Raw genomic sequence first — 14,875 nt, 5'->3', positions numbered from 1 at the left:
AATGCAGGGGACATGGGTTTGATCCCTGGTCCAGGAAGATCCCACATGCCGCAGAGCAACTAAGCCCGTGTGCCACAGTTACTACTGAGCCTGTGCTCTAGAGCCTGCGAGCCACAACTGCGCCTAGAGCCCATGCTCCACAACAAGAGAAGCCACCGCAATGAGAAGCCCACGCACTGCACCGAAGAGTAGCCCTGGTTCGCTGCAACTAGAGGAAAGCCCGCGGGCAGCAACGAAGACCCAACGCCACCATAAATAAATAAATAAATAAATAAATAATTTTAAAAAGAAGACCCAAAACATACACATAATTTAAAAAGTAAAAAAAAAAAAATGTATGTTTACCAGCAACTCTTGTGTTGGGGACCTTTCTGTGGGATAATTTGCCCACATACATTAAGTATCAGAATTGTCATCTCAGAGGTGGTATGTTCCTAAAGTCTCTCAATTTTAGGGACAAGCGGGATGGTTTAAAATACTGATTTTTTAAAAAATTCAGGTATTTAGTTTGCCTAAAAATAAAGTCTGTTGTGGAATAACTGCTGAATTTTTAAAAAGCCCATTGTGTAATCATTACTTTTTTCATTCGCCTCCCAGATCTGATGGCACAGTCAGTCCATACCTTTCTCCTTTATCTTTCTCCTTTAGTGGTATCGCTACTACACACATGCCATGGTTTACTTTTCATGTTTTCCTAAACACTACTACTGAAACGCTCTATAGCCATCACTGAGTTCCTAGGATCCATTTATTACCTTGGGCTTTATAGGACTGTCATGATTTAAGAGAATGAGAGAGAAGGGAAAGGTATAGGTATTTCAGGAAAGGAAAAAAGAATGATCAAAAGCAGGGATGAAACAGTCACGTTCATGCCTGGATGCTGTGAGTATATTTTATTCTGCAAATGTAAGATACTCTAGGTCAGGAGGTTAGACAATTCATCATACACACTACTTATCTAGTTAGTTAGTTAACATTTACAGAGCATACTATGTGCTGGGCATGATTCTATAACACTTTTCTAATATTCTAACCTCATACAATTTGGGAGGTCCTCTTTGGAAAGCACACATACAAAGAAATACAAAATTAGGTGGCCTTAGAAAGGACCCATGTAAGTGAAGAGACCTGAAAATTAAGCTTCACAGTAAACTCACCTCCATTTCCCATGACTGAGAGACTGAAGTGAAGAAGTAAGCTTCAGGCAGCCCAATTCTTCACCTCTCACAGGTATCCAAGACTGCTTCTTGTCCCATGATCTCCATTTCTCCCTAGAAGAGCTCGGTTATATTGCCATTAGAGCAAAGGGCAAAATTAAACAAGAAGCTTTCATGTTCTGCTTGCCACACATTTCTAGCCACCATTTATGCACTGATTTTATTCACTGCCTTATTCTAGGCAGATTTTCTAACATTCTTTTCATCTTTTCATCAAACTATAATATGAAATTTCTGTATTCCAGAAAGACGGATATGAATAAAGTATCCTTTTTTGCCCCCTCTCCACACTTTCCCAGCAATTTATAAAATGATTAGTGTTCTCACAGAACAGTGTGTTCATTCACTTAATAGGCTTTTATGTGCCAGGCTGTACCAGGTACTCAGGATACTAAGATGCATCAGAAATTAATTTCTTCCCTCAGGGAACTCACATTCCAGTTTGGCAGAGAACAGATAAGTAAACAAATGATTGCAATAGTCCCTAACTGGCTGTAATAGGGCTATGTACAACTGTTATGGGAACCTAGCTTTGAGAATCAGTAGAAACGTATAAAATAAATCTTAGAGGATAAATAGATACAACATGTGGACAAGGAAAGAAAGGGCTTTTAAGCTAGGGGCTCTTAACCAAGGGGTCCACGGTTCAAATTACGGAGCTTGAAGAATTTGGATGAGAAAATGAGTACGTCTTTATTTTCACTAACCTCCAGTTTGAAATTTAGCATTTTTTCCCATTATAAATATAGGGCACAAACTGGAGTAGTATTAGCAATACTTGTAACTTGTCACCAGTAGAAACATAGATATATTCAACATAGATATATTCATATTGCAGTTGACTCAGATTCTTGAAACATTATTTTACACATATTGCTACTTTGAAATTACAGTAGGAATTTGACTCACTGCGAGACCTTATTATTTATTGCATACTACATAACACAAATTTGTTTTCCTAACATTCTGATAATTGTATAGGAATATACAATTATCTCTTTGTAGTTATACATATGTCTATGTAATAATATGTATGTTTATGCATTTAAATATATTATTCTGAGAAGGGCTCCACAGACTTCAACAGACTAAGAGATTCATTGTGAAAAAAGAATAAAAGTAAGGTTAAGAATCGCTGTTCCAGGCAAAGGGAACAGAAGACACAGCAAGTTTGGGACTTCCCTGGTGGTGCAGTGGTTAAGAATCTGCCTGCCAATGCAGGAGACACGGGTTTGATCCCTGGTCCAGGAAGATCCCACATGCCGCAGAGCACCTAAGCCCATGCACCGCAACAACTGAGCCTGCGCTCTAGAGCCCGCGGGCCACAACTACTGAGCCCACGTGCCACAACTACTGAAGCCTGCGTGCCTAGAGCCTGGGCTCCGCAACAAGAGAAGCCACCACAATGAGAAGCCCGCGCGCCACAACAAAGAATAGCCCCCGCTCATCGCAACTAGAGAAAGCCCGCACACAGCAACAAAGACCCAACACAGCCAAAAAAAAAAAAAAGACACAGCAGGTTTAAAGATGAGGACTTGTTCAAGAATTCAGTCACCAGTGCTGCCTTTTCTTTCTCTTGGCTCTGAATTCTTCCCACTCCTTTTTCTGCCACTCCCCTAGTTTGGGACACCTGTCCATTTGGCCCTCTTCTAATCTATGTTCCACACTTCCCACTGTTGGGAATCCATATTCCCAAAGCTGATATTGTGTCACTGCTATCCTGGTTGAAGGGGATCAGGAGAGCCCAGCCTGCTTGGCCTTGGTATTGCCTCTGCAGGCAGAGGCAAGATCAAGGAGCCCTTGGGATCCCTCGGACAGATCTGGAAACCCCTGGCCTAAAAGAGCAAGTGTGGCTTTCAACACCCTCCGTGGGGCATTATTACCTCTCCATCCTTATCTTCTATCATATTCCCTGAGCTCTGTCCTCCAGCCTCACAGAAACACTTTTCACTTTTCATAAAGATCCTGCCCTCTGTCACCTCCGGGGGTATACAAGCTATTTTTTCTGCTCGGGACTCTACTTCTCACCACTCCTTTTTCCTGGTTAACCCCTACTTATCTGTTAGGTGTTAGTTTAGAGGTCTCTTCCTCTGGGAAGTCCTTCTACTCCCCACGAGAATGGCCCAAATATCTCTCCTATGTGTTGCCTTAACAGCCTGTATTTACCTCTTTTTTTTTCTACTGTATGTGGCATAAATATTTTGTTACACAAGTTACAAAAATACTTTCACATTTTGGTTGGTTTCAAAGTTTGAAAAGAATGATGGGCCACAGTAGGGGTGGGGTGCGATGTGGAGAGGTACGCAAAACGGGCAGAGAAAGGATTTTTTTTTTTTTTGGCTGCTTTGGGTCTTCGTTGCTGCACATGGGCTTTCTCTGGTTGCAGCAAGTGGGGGCTACTTTTCGATGCAGTGCGTGGGCTTCCTATTGCAGTGGCTTCTCTTGTTGCCAAGGCAGGGCTTTAGGCGGGGACTTCAGTAGTTGCAACACGCGGGCTTCAGTAGTTGTAGCACATGGGCTTAGTTGCTCTGCGGCATGTGGGATCTTCCTGGACCAGGGATCAAACCCATGTCCCCTGCATTGGCAGGGGGATTCTTAACCACTGGACCACCAGGGAAGTCCCGAGAAAGGATTTTATTAACGGCTGTTGGCCCATCTGAGGGGGAGGAAGCAGAGGACCCCGATTTGAAGTGACCAGGAAAATGCTCTGTCTTGGCTGGGTGGTCCTTCCTGTTGGGCGGAACTGGCTGCAGGGCTTGGTGCTCACTGAAGCAGGGTGGGTGCAGGGAGGGGTGTGGACAGAGGGGCTGGGAATGATGAACCATTCGTGGTCAGGACCTGTTGCTATGGTGACACAATGTGAGAACAAATGGTACACTCACATATACACAGGTTTAAGTGTCTTAATCCACGCCAGAAAACATGCAAAATTAAACGCGTCGTTTCTTTGAGATGGAGCTATGGAAGCACATTTGGACTGGAGATCAGGCCTCGCTCAGTCCCAGGGAGGCCTCTGAGCTGGGTCTGGGTGTCCCAGAGAGAAGGCCCCTGAATCCTGCCGTAAGCACCTTGACGAGGGGTTTTGGGGCAGGACAGGGCTGAGGAAGAGGAGAGAAAGGAAACAGGAAACATTGCACTGAGTCAGGCTTAAAATTCTCAGGCTTTGGAGGGAAGCAGCAGCTCTGCACAGGCTGCCTGGGGGCAGTGGAAGCTCAGGACGGCTTCCTCCTCAGTGGGGCGGGGGCCTCGAGCTGTGGTGACAAGACTGAAGAACTAACAGAACTGACAAGACTTCCAACCTTGCTGGGTGGTATCAGAGGAAGGGTACCAGCGCACCTCTGGACATCAGTTTCTTCATCCTGAAAATGGGAGAGCGCCACCTGACCTGCATCCTCTGAGCATGTAGGGCAGCGGCGGCAGCGGTAGTGGCAGCGGGGTAGGTGAGCGCGGCAGGTGAGGTGGCTGGGGTCAGCTCTGTGGTGTACAGAGGGAAGGGGGCCCAGGACCCTGGGTATGCGGGGATCAGAGGGGCCCCCATCAGCTCTGAGTGTGCTCCTAGGGAGGGGTGAGCGTTGGTGGGATTTGGCGTAGCCGTCAGCTTGTTCTTGGACGTCTTGGTGTTGGCTTTGGCACACTCTAGCCTCAGGGTCTGCGGGTTCTCAGGATCAAAGCGAATACCGTTCAACGCCTGCTGGGCGGCTTCTGCTCCTGTCCGGTCGTCAAAGGTCGTAAAACCAGCAGGCTGCCTCGATGTGAGCTTGATCGGGGACGCTTCATACCCCTTGCACGGCCTGAAGAGCAGGTAGAGTTCTTTGGGTTGAATGTCCACAGGGAGGCCACTGGCGAACAGGGTTCGGAGCGCCTCCTCCGTGCGAGCCGCGCGGGCGCTGGGCGCGCAGTCCGGCATCAGGTTGCTCTTGGTGCTGGGGGTGGGGTGTGGTGGCGGTGACAGGGGCAGCCAGCGGGTCCGGCTGGAGTCGCATTAGGCTTCGCGGGCGCGGGAGACGGGGAGGGGGTGCGGCGGACGTGGCGCTGGGAACCCGGGCCGAGCCGTGGTGGCCGCCGCCTCCGCCTTTTCCCTGCAACCGGCGAGTCTTGCCTTCCTTTTATCACGGAATGGTAATAGACCTTTTACTGGTCTGCGCTCTTCTCTCTGGTCGGCACTGAGCCTTTACCCACTGTTTAATTCCCCACATAGGGCCTGACAGTAGTGGGCGTTGGGCGGCTACTTACTGGTTAGATGGATAAATGAATGAAGCCAGAATTGTCACCTAGGGCTATAGCAGAAAAAGGCTTGGACACCGAGGTAAGTGGTTTGAACTATATCCCCTAGGCCAGGATTTTCCAAACTGTACCTTATGACCTATTAGTGGATTGTGAGATCAACTTAGTGGTTTGCAATAATTTTTTTATGTGAAATAGAATTTTATAGAACAGAAGAGTAGAACAGAATAGATCCGAGTGCATCACAAGAAGCAAGGGTAAGTTTGTTTCCTAAAACTTTTACTTCAGTTATACATATCATGCATATATATATATGCACATCCTGAACTAGTATGTGTGCCTTGAGTTGTGATTATTTCTTCCAATAGATTAAGTCAAGAAGATTCTAAAGCTCCTGCTGTAACCACAGGGGAGCCGTTGTGAAGGGTTTCAATTAAGGATGTGATATGATCAGATCTGTGGTTTGGAAAACTTCCTCAGACCATGGCATGAAGGGTATTTTGACCAGCGATGGTGGCAATGGGAGCATCTGAAAAGCTACTAGAGTCAACTGAGAAATGACAAGAAAGATAATGGCGTGGGATGGAAAGGAAGGGGTGGGAAGGAGAAATAGTGACTGACTGGAAGACGGTGCTTTTGAGGGGGTTGAGGTTTAAGATCTAGTACTATGGGCTTGACCTGGAATGCCGTAATTCAGGTAATGGAAACATCACAGCCAATGTCAATTCAGTAGGAGGAAAATCAATTATACTAACTTTTGAATCGAATTGACTGATCCATTTGGTCAGAATAATTAGCCCACATTGATATGAATTGCTCTGGATGCTAAATATAGTAGTGACTAAGGGGCTAGATTGTCCCAAGTATAAATTACCCATAACTAGTGTTTGAATCTAGTTGCTTAAACATTTAAGCTACTTTTATTATGCTATCACTACAGTGTATGAAATTATCTATGTTTTTGAGTGGGGAAATCAACCTACATAGCCCATTGCTTATGAATTATCTATAGTTTACTCACCTACCTCAAATTCTTTTCTGGAACAAGACAAATATGAGGGGAAAAAATCCAGTAATATGTAATTCATATAATTTAATAAGCATTGCATATGAGAATAAATATTATTTTTGTTTCTCTATATAATAATTATGTCTTCTCTTGCAAAGTCCTCATTCATCTGGAAGAATTATATAATGTTCTCAATTTACTACGGATGGGAAATGCTTAACCTGGGTGGTATGTGGATCACCATATCTTAGTTGTAGGATGGGACCGCCTCCAAGCAATCTGAATGTTAATCAGGTATGGGTGTTGTCCTGAATAGTTATTTAGGAGCAGAAGAGTAATGGTGGACGAAGGTGCAGCCAAGGAATGAGACAAAATAAAATGTATTCGTTTTTATGCATTAGATTAGTAAGCGAATGATAAAATAATGATTAAAGGCTCACATTAGAGCAACAACTTTTAAATTTTGACCCTTACCATTCAATATGTGTTATGGTCTTATGTGTTAAGCTGGATGTTAAATTCCTAAAGGATGTTGTGGGCCCCGCATAGCACTTAGCAGTGCCCTGAGCCATGCTTACTGACTGAATGATATATTTATTAAAAATTACAGTGTTGCCCATCAACAGACAATTGGCTTGAGGAGATGTGCTATATAATGGAATATTACTCAGCCATGAAAAGAATGAAATATTGCCATTTGCAGCAACATGGATAGACTTAGAGAATATTATGCTTACTGAAATAAGTCAGAGAAAGATAAATACTCTATGATATCACTTATATGTGGAATCTAAAAAATAACACAAATGAATCTATAAACAGAACAGAAACAGATTCACAGACATAGAAAACAAATTTATGGTTACCAAAGTGGGGGAGGAGGGACAAATTAGGAGTATGGAATTAACAGATAAAAACTACTATACATAAAACAGATAAGCAACAAGGATTTACTGTATAACATAGGGATTTATGCCCAATATCTTGAAATAACCTATAATGGAATATAATCTGCAAAAAAAAAAAAAAATCTGAATCACTATACTGTACACCTGAAACTGATATGATATTGTAAATCAACTATACTTCAATAAAAATAAATAAAATATTTTCAAACTCTTAAAAAAAATTCCAGTGTTAATTTCCAATTACCACTAAATTCTTTTTATAGCTAAAATGAATTACTTGAATTAAAGCCATCTGCTTAAAGGTACAACTATAAAGTTAGGTGACTTTCAAAAAAAACATAATGAAATATAAATTATGTTGTTCCTCAAAGTTGAAACTCCAGAAGGCTACACACTTGTTGAACAGTAATGTAATTACTCAAAATGAAACAGGAGGGAAGGAGGCAGGGCACAGCCTTTGAAAGAATGACATAGCCTGAGCACATGACATAAACTGATTAGAACCAAATAGGTCCAAAATGGCGGACAAGTGGACTTCCACTAGACATTGAGCCTCAGTATACGCCCACATCAGCACGCTGAATGACACACCCACAGGCGCCATGACAGTTCCATAAGGATCAAAAAGTGGGCAGTGGCCCAATTCCTAGAAATCCCCTCCCCTTCCTAAAATAGCTGGAGTGCTCCTCCCACTCTTTAGCCTATGAAATTTATATATCTTTATATCTTATTTATATATCTTTATATCTCTCCACTCCTATAAAAACTGAAAAGGCCATACCCTGGGGCCTTTCTCACCTTCTGAGATGGCCCACACTCTGTCTGTGGAGTGTGTTTCTCTCTAAATAAATTCACTTCTTACCTAACACTTTGTCTCTCACTGAATTCTTTCTGCAATGAAACATCAAGAACCTGACCTTCGTTAAGTCCTGAAGCCAGGTGTGTGATCTCAGTTGGAAGACTGTGGGTTTTGGCTCGGGTTCGAGTCCCAGCTGTGTGGGTTCAAGTCCCAATCTGAGGTGCATGGTTTCAAAAGCATCAGCAAACTCTTTTGCAATTGGCTTTAAAGCCAATTTAAGAAACATACAAGAAAAACAATTCAGTTTATAAATACGGCTAATTTCTATCACCCCTCCCACTGGAAAAAAAATACATATTTGGATTGTTCATTTTATTCATCATATTTGGCTTTAGATAACCCTTGGTTGTGTGTGTGTGGTTTTTTTTGTGTGTGTGGTACGTGGGCCTCCCACTGTTGTGGCCTCTCCCGTTGCGGAGCACAGGCTCCGGACGCGCAGGCTCAGCAGCCATGGCTCACGGGCCCAGCCACTCCGCGGCATGTGGGATCTTCCCGGACCGGGGCACGAACCCGCGTCCCCTGCATCGTCAGGCGGACTCTCAACCACTGCGCCACCAGGGAAGCCCTCTTGGTTGTGTTTTTAAAAAATGTCCTTGAAGAATAAATTTGTAGCCATTAAATGTACTGAAATAAACATGACATAGGATCATTGTAATATACTAAATCTCCATATTGAGAAATTTTTAAAATTGTATTGAAGTATAGTTGATTTACAGTGTTTGTTAATTTCTGCTGTACAGCAAAGTGACTCAGTTATACACATATATATATATATTCTTTTCCATCATGGTTTATCACAGGATATTGAATATGGTTCCCTGGGCTATACAGTAGGACCATGTTGTTTATCCATCCTATATATAATAGTTTGCATCTGCTAACCCCAAACTCCCAATCCTTCCCTCCCCTCCCCTCCCTTCCCCTTGGCAACCACAAGTTTGTTCTCTATGTCTTTGAGTCTGTTTCTGTTTCATAGATAGGTTCACTTGTGTTGTATTTTAGATTCCAAATATAAGTAATATCATATAGTATTTGTCTTTCTCTTTCTGACTTACTTTGCTTAGTATTATAATCTCTAGGTCCATCCATGTTGCTGCAAATGGCATTATTTCATTCTTTTTCATGGCTGAGTAATATTCCGTTGTATATGTATATATCATACCTTCTTTATCCATTCATCTGTCAATGGACTTTTTTTTTTAAACATCTTTATTGGAGTATAATTGCTTTACAGTGGTGTGTTAGTTTCTGCTGTATAACAAAATGAATCAGCTATAGATATACGTACATCCCCGTATCTCCTCCCTCTTGCGTCTCCCTCCCACCCTCCCTATCCCACCCCTCTAGGTGGACACAAAGCACAGAGCTGATCTCTGTGTGCTATGCAGCTGCTTCCCACTAGCTATCTATTTTACAGTTGGTACTGTATATATGTCCATGCCACTCTCTCACTTCGTCCCAGCTTACCTTTCCCCCTCCCCGTGTCCTCAAGTCCATTCTCTATGTGTGCGTCTTTATTCCTGTCCTGCCCCTAGGTTCTTCAGAACCATTATTATTATTTTTATTTTTAGATTCCATATATATGTGTTAGCATATGGTATTTGTTTTTCTCTTGCTGACTTACTTCACTCTATATGACAGTCTCTAGGTCCATCCACCTCACTACAAATAACTCAATTTCGTTTATTTTTATGGCTGAGTAATATTCCATTGTATATATGTGCCACATCATCTTTATCCATTCATCTGTCAATGGACACTTAGGTTGCTTCCATGTCTTGGCTATTGTAAATAGTGCTGCTGTGAACATAGGGGTGCATGTAGGTTTTCGAATTATAGTTTTGTCTGGGTATATACCCAGGAGTGGAATGGCTGGATCATATGGCAACTGTATTTTTAGTTTTTTGAGGCACATCCATACTGTTTTCCACAGTGTCTGTACCTATTTACATTCCCACCAGCAGTGTAAGAGGGTTCCCTTTTCTCCACACCCTCTCCAGCATTTATTATTTGTAGATTTTTTAATGACGGCCATTCTGACTGGTGTGAGGTGATACCTCATTGTAGTTTTAATTTGCATTTCTCTAATAATTAGCAATGATGAGCATCTTTTCATGTGCATAATTGGCCATCTGTGTGTCTTTTTTGGAGAAATAGCTATTTAGGTCTTCTGCCCATTTTTCAATTAGGTTGTTTGTTTTATTCTTATTGAATTGTACGTGCTGTTTGTATATTTTGGAAATTAAGCCCTTATAGGTCTCATCATTGGCAAATATTTTCTCCCAGTCCGTAGGTTGTCTTTTCATTTTGTTTTTGGTTGCCTTTGCTGTGCAAAAGCTTATAAGCTTGATTAGGTCCCATTTGTTTATTTTGTTTTTTATTTCTATTGCCTTGGGAGACTGACCTAAGAAAACATTTGTATGATTTATGTCAGAGAATGTTTTGCCTATGTTCTCTTCTAGGAGTTTTATGGTGTCTTGTCTTATATTTAAGTCTTTAAGCCATTATGAGTTTATTTTTGTGTATGGTGTGAGGGTGTGTTCTAACTTCATTGATTTACATGTGGCTGTCCAACTTTCCCAACACAACTTGCTGAAGAGATTGTCTTTTCTCCATTGTATATTCTTGCCTCCTTTGTCAAAGATTAGTTGTCCATAGGTGTGTTGGTTTACTTCTGGGCACTCTATTCTGTTCCATTGATCTGTATGTCTGTTTTTGTGCCACATATTGAGAAATCTTAAACCGTGTATACAAGCTGAAACTGTATAGTGAGGATTGTCTATAATTAACCCATGGACCACTCTCTTTAGGCATTCTTTCTTTTAAAAAATTTATTTATTTATTTATTTTTGGCTGCTTTGGATGTTCATTGCTGCACGCGGGCCCTCTCTAGTTGCAGCGAGCGGGGGCTACTCCTTGTTGCAGTGTGCAGGCCTCCCGTTGCAGTGGCTTCTCTTGTTGCAGAGCACGGGCGCTAGGCGCACAGGCTTCAGTAGTTGTGGCATGCGGGCTCAGCATTTGTGGCTCGCAGCTCTAGAGCACAGGCTCGGTAGCCGTGGCGCACGGACCTTGTTGCTCCGCGGCATGTGGGATCCTCCTGGACCAGGGCCCGAACCTGTGTCCCCTGCATTGGCAGGCGGACTCCCAACCACTGCACCACCAGGGAAGCCCTCTCTAGGCATTAAGTTTGCTCAAGCATTAATACTAATAATACACCAATACAGGGGAGAATTTTTACCGTGCATCTCCTAGGACCCAAAGTTGGTTAATGACAACTATGTTTGTAATATTAGCATCACCAGATGCCACAGCAGTTTGATTAAATGTAGATAGGAAACAACTATGTTTTGTGACTATAAGCAAACATCTAGGTACACTTCAACATGTCTCCTAAGTACAAGAATAATCTCCTATGTAACCACAGTATAATTACTACACTCAGAAAATCCAGCATTGATACAATACCATCATCTAACATAAATCCATATTCAAATATCCCCAACTGTCCATAGGCCACATGTTTTGAATCCAAAATTAAGAATCCCTCCCAGAAAGAAGTTCTCTACCACTAGGATTATATCTTTCACCTTCTTATCTGCCATATTCCTTGCACCACAAAAAGAAAACTCTTGGTTTGCTCTCATCTCTGCTGAATTTCAGGTCAGCTATTCTTTGTGGAATGTTTCCAAGCCAGCTATCGATTTGTATCTATTTTTGAGACGTTTAATATGTATTTGGGTAATTCCTGGGTTAAAGTCCACTTCTCCCACAAGACTGTTTCACAAGGATAGTGAGTGTTTCCTCCAGCCCCAAATGTATTTCCAGGTGCAAGTGCTTGGTGCACAGTAGGTTTTCAAGAAATATTTTTGGAATGAATGAATATATAAAGTGTTTAAGTTGGCAGAATGCCTGTATTGTCTTTATATCTCTCTGCATCCCATAGAGTGGGCCCTCAATGGGAGTTTAACAGACCTTTGTAAAGTGAAAATATTCAGCACCATAGCTGGAAGTATGTTCTGACTATTTCCTTTGCACTTTCCTTTGATATTTAATAACATTTAAAGAGCAGAAGAGGTATACAGGGAATGCTGAATTTGATCTCCAATTCAGTACACCGAGATGTAGGAATTTATTAACTATGGGGAGAATCATTGCTGTGACAATGGAAAAATTAATTTTTCATAATTTTCATATATTAAACTATCATTTATTATGCACTTACTAAGTGTCAAACACTGTGCTAACTACTTCACATGCATTGAAAATTTTTATTATTATATTTTTAAAGATAAGTTTTACTGAGGTATACTTGACATTCAGTAAAATTCATACCTTTTGGTGTACAGTTCCATGAATTTTGACAAATGCTTTAGTCATGTAACTAACTACCATTACAATCATGATATAGAATATGAATATTTCCATCCCCCCAAATCCTCTTATGTTCCCTATTAACACACGTCACTTACCTTCCTACTTTAGTATATTTTTCTCAAAATAAATTTGTTTATTTTATCTATTTATTTTTGGCTGCATTGGGTCTTTGTTGCTGCGTGGGCTCTCTCTAGTTGCAGCGAGCAGGTGCTACTGTTCGTTGTAGTGTGTGGGCTTCTCATTGCGGTGGCTTCTCTTGTTGCGGAGAATGAGCTCTAGGTGTGCGGGCTTCAGTAGTTGTGTCACGTGGGCTCAGTAGTTGTGGCTCGTGGGCCCTAGAGCTCAGGCTCAGTAGTTGTGGCACGCGGGCTTGGTTGCTCTGCAGCATGTGGGATCTTCCCAGACCAGGGCTCGAACCCATGTCCCCTGCATTGGCAGGCAGACTCTTAACCACTGCACCACCAGGGAAGCCCCTTTCCCATTTTTTTTGGAGAAGAAAAACTGAGGCTAAGAGCAGTTGAGTAATTTATTCAGAGTTACATAATTAGTAAGTGGCAGAGCTTGGACTCCAGCCAAGGTCTGTCTGACTCTAAATCACAAGATTTAAGTATGCCACCCTGCCGTTACTACTTTGTGGTATTCCACTTGCTCAGCATTGTATTTCCCATTTTGTTACACAATGGCCATAGAGCTGTAACAACAAGAGGAAATTAAAATGAACCTTTCAAAAATACTAAGAATAGGGTAAATGAATTACAAGATAAATTTTATGTCAAACTAGAGGTATATACTCTATTGCATAAGATTAAAAGCAAGTAAATTTTTGGTTCGTTGATATGGTAGTAAATATTTTAGTAGTTGTGAGTTTTAACTTTACTTCACAACTGAGGACTCTATTAGCCACTTGAATCTAGGAATATCCTAGGATAAAATTTGGGGGTTTGTCGCTGCCTGACATGTCAGACCCAGACAGTTCCTGTCCTCAGGTAGCTTACCACTGAATCTCAGATAAAACGATTACCTGCATTATGGTTTTATTTAGAGTTCTAACATGATGCATCTTAGCCTAAATCAGTTACAGAGTGTTTTGCTGAATTAGATAAATTAAAAATCTACTTAAAAATAATTTTAATAGATGGAACAGGGAATCCTCAAAGTAGCCTTAATATAATAAACATTTTGTATTTGTAGTATATTAGAAAGACAGTGTTCAATTTAACTACTAAATTTGGGGGTGGTTTGTTATGCAGCAAAAGACAATAGAAAACTGATACAGGTACTAGCTTATTGGTCTGTTCAAGCAGGAAGATCAAGTCGCATTTTTGAAGTCTCCAAATTACAAATTAGCTGCATTTTGTAAGTCAGTTGTTTAAAATTTAGAATATATTGTCTCATAGAAACAGATGCATTTTCTTACCAAGTAGTTTGGAATAATTGAATCTTTATGTGGTAGTTCAGGATTTTTCCATTGCCTACATTCATTGCACATCTCTGAGGTTAAGATACAAAAGGTGCTCACAACTGAGTTGGCTGTTTATTGACCTTGTGCCAGGTCACTGCTTTTTTTTAAGCAAATGTTTTTAGACAAAAAACTAGTGGCTTAAAACTGCACTATTTATTTGGCTCATGAATCTACTGGGCAGTCCTGGTCTGGGACAGGCTTAGCTGATCTCCAATGGCTCTTTCGTGTGTCAGGGATCAGTTGGTGGCTTGACTGGGTATTGGCTTGTCCCAGATAATCTCACTCATATTTCTGATGGTTTGCTGTCTGTTCGTTGGGGGTAATAGGGGTGACTTAGCCACACATCTCTCATAATCCTGTAGGCTAGTTTAGGTATGTTCATAGAGCAGCAGGATTCCAAGAGAAGCAAGGAACTAAGCCCCAAAGTGCAAGTTCTTTTCAAGTACTGCTTGCATCACATGTGCTAATGTTTCATTTGCCAAAATAAGTCACATAACTCACCTAGATTTAAGGAGTGAGTAAATGGATTCTACTTCTTTATGGGAAGAGTGGAGAATTATGGGCATTTTTACAGTTTACCTCAATGTCAACTTAAATTCAGATAGAAAATATAAGAGAAGGCTAAAGAAAGAAATAAAAAATCAGTGTAGGTTAGAGAGAGCTGGCCTTTTGACCTCATTCTCTGTTGGAGAATGAGAAGAGATGTTAAATGCACCTGAGATTACTGGATAGAGGGAGAAGAGTGCAAAGGGCATAATAAGATAGAGGACCCAGCTTCTATCTATCTATAAAATCTTGAAGATAGGCATCACATGACGTTGC

The 14,875-nt window shown here is 41.6% G+C and overlaps 1 protein-coding gene across 1 annotated transcript; it reads right to left on the bottom strand.

Moving 5' to 3' along the window:
• Positions 1–4,490: 4,490 nt before the first annotated feature.
• On the bottom strand, positions 4,491–5,124 carry LOC113613107 (RNA-binding protein with multiple splicing 2-like). The gene is made up of 2 exons (XM_027093567.1): positions 4,603–5,124; positions 4,491–4,553 (listed from the first exon to the last, which is right to left on the bottom strand). Exons 1-2 carry the CDS (start codon positions 5,122–5,124, stop codon positions 4,491–4,493), a joined length of 585 nt encoding a protein of 194 aa, XP_026949368.1.
• Between the last annotated feature and the right edge of the window lie 9,751 nt (positions 5,125–14,875).

This window comes from Aethalodelphis obliquidens, unplaced genomic scaffold (genome assembly GCF_003676395.1).
Source record: "Aethalodelphis obliquidens isolate GAN/ISIS:26980383/991018 unplaced genomic scaffold, ASM367639v1 scaffold3, whole genome shotgun sequence".
Taxonomy (NCBI): Eukaryota; Metazoa; Chordata; class Mammalia; order Artiodactyla; family Delphinidae; genus Aethalodelphis; species Aethalodelphis obliquidens.
This window is presented reverse-complemented; position numbering and strand designations above follow the sequence as displayed.